At 41.9% G+C, this 7,656-nt stretch overlaps 1 protein-coding gene across 1 annotated transcript; it reads left to right on the plus strand.

The window, feature by feature from the left end:
* Positions 1-3,146: 3,146 nt before the first annotated feature.
* Positions 3,147-5,192, plus strand: LOC126758138 (uncharacterized). Its single transcript, XM_050472209.1, has 3 exons — positions 3,147-3,508; positions 3,573-4,119; positions 4,185-5,192. The coding sequence occupies exons 1-3, from the start codon at positions 3,147-3,149 to the stop codon at positions 5,190-5,192; spliced, it is 1,917 nt and encodes a 638-aa protein (XP_050328166.1).
* The last annotated feature ends 2,464 nt before the right edge of the window (positions 5,193-7,656 follow it).

Below are 7,656 nucleotides of genomic sequence, written 5' to 3' on the forward strand. Positions count from 1 at the left end.
ACACACACAAACGCACACACACGCAAGCATCCATGCAACCGAAGTGCAACTTTAGTTTTGCGCTTTTTGTGCGCTTTTTTGTGAGCTTTTGTTGGGCGAATTTTTTTTTGCGCCACAAAACCACAACTTCAGGTTAGAATTACTGTGGAAAAACAAAGGAGCGCAACTTGCCGTTGAAACTCAAACTAAAACCAAACCAAAAACGTTCAAATAATATGAAAGCACAAAACATGCGGCAGCGCCTGACTGACTAAGGCAGTGCGTGCGTGTGCTTGTGCGGGTGAGTGAGTGAGCTAACTGCCGGTGGAAGTGTTGAGCGTGTTTGAAGTGTGGATTTGTTAAAGATCAACCGAGTGGCAGTGATAAGCCAAGTGAATGTCATTATTGTTTGCAAAAGTTCTTCACAGCTTTTACGCACTCACACGTCGCCACCAACAGACACACACATCCCCACTCATGCATACATATGCACCTGGACGCCAGCACATGCCGTGTCAGCTGCAGGTGCGCTCTGGGCGGTGTGGTGTGTTTGTGGCGGTCGCAATTCCCCTCATGTGCGAATTAGATTCTATGCTTTTTACCGTTATTTGCTTGTTTGTTTACCTAGACCACTACGCACGTGTGTGTGTGTGTGTGTGCTTGTAGGGCGTGTGCTTGGTTGTAAACGATGCCGGTGTCGGATTAAGTTCTGCATATGGGAATACGCATTTTTTGTCAGCTAAAATTTTATAACTGCGATCTCTCGCCTTTTGCCGCTATGTGTGCGGTCGTGTGTTCTCGTGTGGAACGCTGTGAACTGCCTTCAAGTTACCTTAAAGTTATCATATTTTGTAAGTGAATAGCAAAAAGTAAAAGCAAAAGTTTTGCAATTGTGCGACTGGAGGCACGATTGTCTTGAAATCTTATCTACAAAATGCGTAATAAAGTTAGATAGAATTAGAATTTCCACTACAAATATTTCGTAACTCTTTATGGTGCTTATATGTAAGTGTAAATAACACGGGTTGACGAGTTGGTCAGTTTTATCTCATCACTCTATAACGAAGTAGCGACTACGCAGTGCTGCTAAAAATGTTGAGGAGAAAATTTCTTATGCATTGTTATCTCCTTGTTCACAATTTAAGGAAAAAACCTTGCTAATCCTTCGGACAGACATATAGTAACAATACTGCACTACGAACGAATACCAGATGTGTGTCACCAGATAACAGCAGCTTACCTTGTGAGCAATGTAACATTTTCTTGGTAACAATACTAGCATATTTCATTATAGCATTTCAAAACACAGTGAACGAGTGCAAGACGAATTATCTCCTGTCATCAAACAAACAGTCGTCGCAACAGCAACAACAATGTCAGCCTCGAAATCCAACCCAGACTAACTCTTGGCAGCAGGTCCTACTTTAGACTGAGTAGGCAATAAAGTCCGCTCTCAACGAACAATAACCAAACTCTATAAGTCACTCATTATTCCCATCATGCTATATGGTGCAGAGGCATGGACGATGACAGCATCTGATGAGTCGAAGTTACGAGTTTCCGAGAGAAGATTCTGCGAAAGATTTATGGTCCTTTAGTTCATCGAATTAAGAGACAGCGACTACACTGGCTACGTCATGTCGTACGTATGGACGAAAACATTCCAGCTCTGAAAGTATTCGTCACAGTACCCGCCGGGAAAAGCCGAGGAGGAGGAAGATCTCTACTCCATTGGAAATACCAGGTGAAGAAGGATCTGGCTATACTTGAAATCTCCAACTGTCGCCAAACAGCGAGAAGGTAGAACGACTGGCGCGCTGTTGTAAACTATGCTATAACCGCGTAAGCGGTGTATACGCCAATCAAGAAGAAAAATAAGAAGATTTCAAGAAACACAGCTAAAAAAACGCAATGAACTTAAATAACGAACTTTTTTTGATCGAAAAATATATTGAATGTACCTTATGCTGGTCTCACTAATGCCTATAGTTATGTCATAAGGCGATCCTGCAATATCAGTTGGCACACAGAATCAATAGTTTCTGGAACAAAAGCTGATTTTTACGACCTTCCAGAAATTCGTTTTGAAGTGATTTATTACCCATAATAAATTCACCATACCATCGATAAACACTGGTCCCTGATAGAGCTTCATTATCAAAAGTTGATTAAAGTCCAAGTCACGGAAGGCAGTCTCCGGAATAGCCTTGAGAGCAGAGATGCATGCTGCTTGGATCCCCTCCGACGATTCAAATTGCTTGACTTTCATCGGCGTTTTCAGGCAAGGAAACAAAAAAATCGAAGTGAGGGAAGGAAGCCGAAGGTTGTAAATGGCTACATCTCGGCTGTAGGGCGGCTGTATTGTCGGACTCGATTGACCCTTCGTTTGATGTCAAAAAAGACAATGAGCATCGTTTTCACTTTGGATTTGCTCGTTCTTCACTTCTTCATCAGCGACCTCTTCCCGGCCCTCCAAAAAAGCCTGGTGCCACCGAAACACACCACTTCTTACTAAAGCAACAGCTGTGTAAGCCTATTTGCTCAGATCAAACATCTCTGTCGCAGATTTACCCCGGCTCACACCGCTTTTCTTGAGAACAGTTACCTAACCAAGGCATCCCAAAGCTTCCGCAGCCGCCCAACAGCCTAGATGTGGCCCCCCTGAAATTTTTTGTTTTTTGCCTGAAAAGGCCGATGACATCCATAACATCTTCAATGCTTGGACGCAGAAGGAGCCTATTTTGTAAGTTTTTAAAGAATTGTAACGATTGGTTCAAAAAAATTTTTAAAGTCGATTCAGTCTTATTACTTTCCGGAGAAACCTTCTAACAGTACAGCTGCTATATGCTATATTCGAATTTTTTATGTACATTTCTTCTACATCTAATACATATCCATGACTTACTTACAGACAATGTATTGATTAAATTAATCAAGCGTGAAGGGTCAAATCGATAGCCCAGGGAAATGTAAATATTAATCGCTGAGAATTAATAAGGCATCTTATCGACAATGATATTAGGTAATTAATTTACACGTTGCTAATTGAAAGCTCTTATAAATTGGAGTGCAGTTGGAATTTAGTTCACAGTGCAGTTCTAGATGGCAGGTATATTCAACAAAATAAAGATAGCTACAATTAAAGGCGAGTGACGAATATTTGCAAAATGTTAAAGAAAGTTATATTCACTATTTTTGCGCTGACACTGGCGACTGACAGCGTGGCCAAGCCGAAGGGTGAGGAGAGGATGCGTTTCTTAGTTGATGAAACCAATCGTGATCATGAGCCCTACGCCGACCTGGCGCTCTACATGGTGGAGCGCTACATCAGCTCTAAGACTAGCACGCTCATCATCATGGAGAATTGCGAGCACTGCTTTCTGGGACTGCAGAATATGCATACGCGTTTGTTGCGCTACTTTCTGAAGCGCTTCAATCCCACCATGTCGCTGCAGCTGTTCTTTGGACTGCCTGAGGATAGATTGTGGGACTACAACATTTTCATTGTAGACTCCATGCACGCCTTTAAGTGAGAGTCACCTGCATGGGTATTATAGCGAGAGACTTAAATAAAAAACTATTTTTTGTTGTAGAAATCTAAGTATTAACATTCCGGAAACCAGTTATGAGCATCAGTTCCACTTCTTCATAATTCTAACATTAAGGACGAAGTCGAGCGAGATCGCGGCGCACCATATGAGAGCAATATTCAACGAGTGCTTGCGTTTCAATGTGGACAATGTTGTTGTGATGCTCGAATTGGACAAAAGGAAGTTTGGTTTCTACACTTACTACCTGTTCGCTGACGTTTACTGCCATCAAGGCGAAAACATTGAGATTGTTCACTTCAACACATATTTTAATGGCAGCTTGGAGCACGACCGCCTTTTTCCGCAGCATTTGCGTGATTTCCACGGCTGTCAGTTGTTCATTTGCTTGGAGATGGGCTATCCCTTACTCGGATTCCATGGCAATCGCAGCGATCCGCACGATTTGCAGGATATCCGCCTAGTGGCCGGAATCGAAGGTGATCTATTAAAGGACCTGGCTAAGGCTCTTAATTTTCGTGTTAACTTTTCCATATCGAAGAACCGAGGTGTAATCGGCGAAAACAACGACTCGACTGGCTGTTTTGCGGAGGTAGACAAGACTATGCTGCTATACAATACATTTTAGTAAAACTCATTAGGTTCAATTTCTTTTAGTTGGCTGCCGGGAAGGCGGACATTGCAATTGGCTGCTTGAGTAGTACGGATGGCTTACGTCATGTTTTCAGCTACTCCATCTCGTACCATCAGAGTTTGTATGTTTTTATCGTTCGCAGTGGTTTGCATTTTGGACCCATCAAGCAATTGGTACATGCCTTCTGCCGGAGCGTTTGGCAGGCGATTGGTATTTGCTGTGTTATTGGCATGATTTTTATTCGTTTCGTAATAAGTTGTACCAGTTCGGGGGTGTGCGAGAAATTGGTCGGGCAACGCAAACACAGTGATTCCACCAATTTGATTGTTGTAATGATGGGGTATCCTATTAAAATTTTACCGAGTCGAAATTGCGCCCGATTATTGCTTATGTCCTGGCTGTTGGCAACGCTGGTGCTGCGCAATGCCTATCAAGCCAAAATGTTCGATAGTTTGCGTATATCCAGACGTATACCGATACCGCGTACCATTGCCGGGCTGGAAGAAAAAAATTACATATTCGTCAGCGATAAGTATACAGAGTTCTATCCGCGAAATATGACGCGAATTATATCTAACATTACGCAACGGTATCGCATGGTGCAGCAGAGTGACACGGAACGGCTGATCACTTCTTCCATGCTGGACACATTGGCCTGGCATAATCGACAAAATTGGAAGACCAGCTCCTTGACATATGTCGATGAACCGATCTATAACGTACAGATATCTATGTATTTCAAGAAGCACTCTATATTTCGTTCGATCTTCGATGACCGCATTAAGAAATTGTCTTCGGCTGGCATTACGTCACACCTTGGAGCGAAGCATGTGAAGAAACAGTTCCAGGTAATGAACGCGAATTCACAACGCCTGCCAGCCATTAGCAGCAACATGTTGCGTGGCCTATATATTTTGTATGCAATGCTTATGACAATAGCTTTCACTCAATTTTCCCTGGAGCTACTGACCAAAAGGGCACCCAGTGTTAGACGAGCAATGGACTGGATACACTATGTGGGTCGGGACTAGATTGTGAGTGTCAGAACAGTGGTATTTTATGTGGCACATCGCACTGGGTTATAATCACTTCTTCGTTAAATTTGTTCTTAATACTTCTCAGTTGATTTAAATATATTTTTCGGGGATCATTTCCCAAACAGCAGGTCTCAGTATAAGTTACTAAGTATTCGTTGGACTTACATAGTTAGAAATTAGGTATTTATAAACAACTTAGGAGCAGAGTTGTGGCCTCACAAAGGTCTGAACACAACACTCTAGGTGTGATACCTCGACTCGCTGAGGAATTAGCCATCTAATCTCACCTAACCTAGACAGTGTTTTGGTATGGATACTTAGAATCGATTATATGCAAGGGACAATATAAAAATACTACCTGAAAGAATTAAGTGGCACTATACCATTGTACCAGACCATCCACTGACATGGGAGGGTCTGAATCCTTCAATGAAGTGGGTCCCCATACCACAAAGGAGTTGCTCCACAAGGAAGAAGGAGTAGGTAGCGAGAGGCATTCGCTACAACTACATGGCATGTGGCATGTCAAGCTGTTAATGGGGGCGTACAATCCCAGGAGGTTTAAATATGCAAGTAACCTCCCTAGGGATAAACGCAGACTACTGGTCGCAATCAATCAAGGCATCGTTGAGTTGCTTTATATAAATAATTTTGATGTTATTATTACCTTTAATAATGATGACTATGTATGGTACAAGTATGTACTTCAGTCGAAGTCTAGTATATATTGCTCTTACGAACCGAAAGTCATCAAACCTGTTGGCCAAGGCATCACAAAATTACAAGATTCAAGTTGCAACAACTACAAGTTGCAGTATTTGTGGTTTTGACTATGTGGCACTAACAATTTCGTCATAAATGTCTCAAATAAAGTCAGTGGCATAAAAGTCGGGCAATGAAAGCAGCAACAAGCGGCGAGTAAGTGACAGCATGCAAAATGTCAAAATCAGCAGAAGAATGATTGTCATCATTAATGTAAATATCAACATAATTTTTAACAGCGACAACAAGCTTAAATCCAGTCAACAACGGCAAATACAATGACTTCAGCATGTTGCAACCTCAATGTCAACTTCACTTTCATTGTCGGCAACAGCAAAAATTTGCTGTTGTCCTTGTTGTTGCAATTGTAGCGCCGACTTAACGTGAAATTGGCTGACAGGTCGTCAGGCAGCAGCGGCAGCAGCAGCAACATGTTAAAACTTGCCCAGCTTGCCGGCTCACAGCGAGAGCAGAATAAAGCTGTGGCTGTCAGAATGCTCACCCACACACAGGAGGGAGAGCAGCGGGCTTGCAGTTTTAACCTCAAGTCAAACCCAATGCAATGCGAAGCTTGCTGCTGTCAACGGCATGCGATGCGATGCTATGCGGTTAAGTTGCTGATATATTTATGTGCATCAAAAGTGAATTATTAATATGAAAAATAAACTTTCGTTCAGCATACAGCATATGACGATGTGTGTATGTGTGCACCTACTTGCTCTTAAATAATTGCAAACGGAAAAGGAAGTGCTGGTTTGCATGCGTTGCAGCTTGAGTAAACTTTGGCTTGCATGAGCATTATATACTTGGCAATATTTATGTATGGCTATACACACACACACACACACACACACACACACACAATGTTTGTGCCGTAAATGCGGCGTATGCGGCGCTTATGAGATTTAAATTTATGTTCGAGCATAAGTTTATAGTGATATTTAATTAAGCTGAAATCAGGTGGTCAGCTGACACTCTTTAAAATGTTTAAGGTTTCGTGGGATTTCATTTACATTTTGGATTACTTAAAAAGTATTTTTCTATAAACTTTACAGGTCAATAGAAAAGTTCCCGGCCTACCATATTTTTTTTTGGCAAAATGCGTTTTTTTTAACCTAGCTCATTTTAAGGGTGACACACTGATTATAGTGACCCTCCAACTTTTCGATACTATTTTTGTAGTACGACTTGTCCTTTATTTCAAAATAAGGCTCAGCTTCGGCGTCTTCCCAGCGAGCATTGTTTCGAGTTCAGAGAACAGAAAATAGTCACTGGGGCCAAATCTAGGGTGAATGCGGAAGCACTTCGAAGCCGAATTCATGAGTATTTGCCATCGTTTTTACTGACTTGTGACATGGTGCATTGTTTTGGTGAAACAGCACTTTCGTTTTAACGTGTTTACGCTTGAACATCTCCAAACACTGCTTCGAATCATAAATTCCTTGTAGTTTTTGGTCAAAAGTCGGCTCGTGCGGTGCCTGCTATTTCGAACAACTTCACTTTATGGTCATCAAAACTTATTTTGTGGACTTCTTTGATGTTTTCGTCGGTAACAATCTCTTTTGGACGTCCACTGCGGTCACCGTCTTCTGTTCTCATTCCACCACATCTAAAATTTGCACACTAATTTTTGACGGTTGATTTTTCTGGGGAAACTCGTCTTCAAGCCAAGTTTTTGTCTCAACTGTATTTTTAC

This window comes from Bactrocera neohumeralis, chromosome 5, assembly GCF_024586455.1.
Source record: "Bactrocera neohumeralis isolate Rockhampton chromosome 5, APGP_CSIRO_Bneo_wtdbg2-racon-allhic-juicebox.fasta_v2, whole genome shotgun sequence".
Taxonomy (NCBI): domain Eukaryota; kingdom Metazoa; phylum Arthropoda; class Insecta; order Diptera; family Tephritidae; genus Bactrocera; species Bactrocera neohumeralis.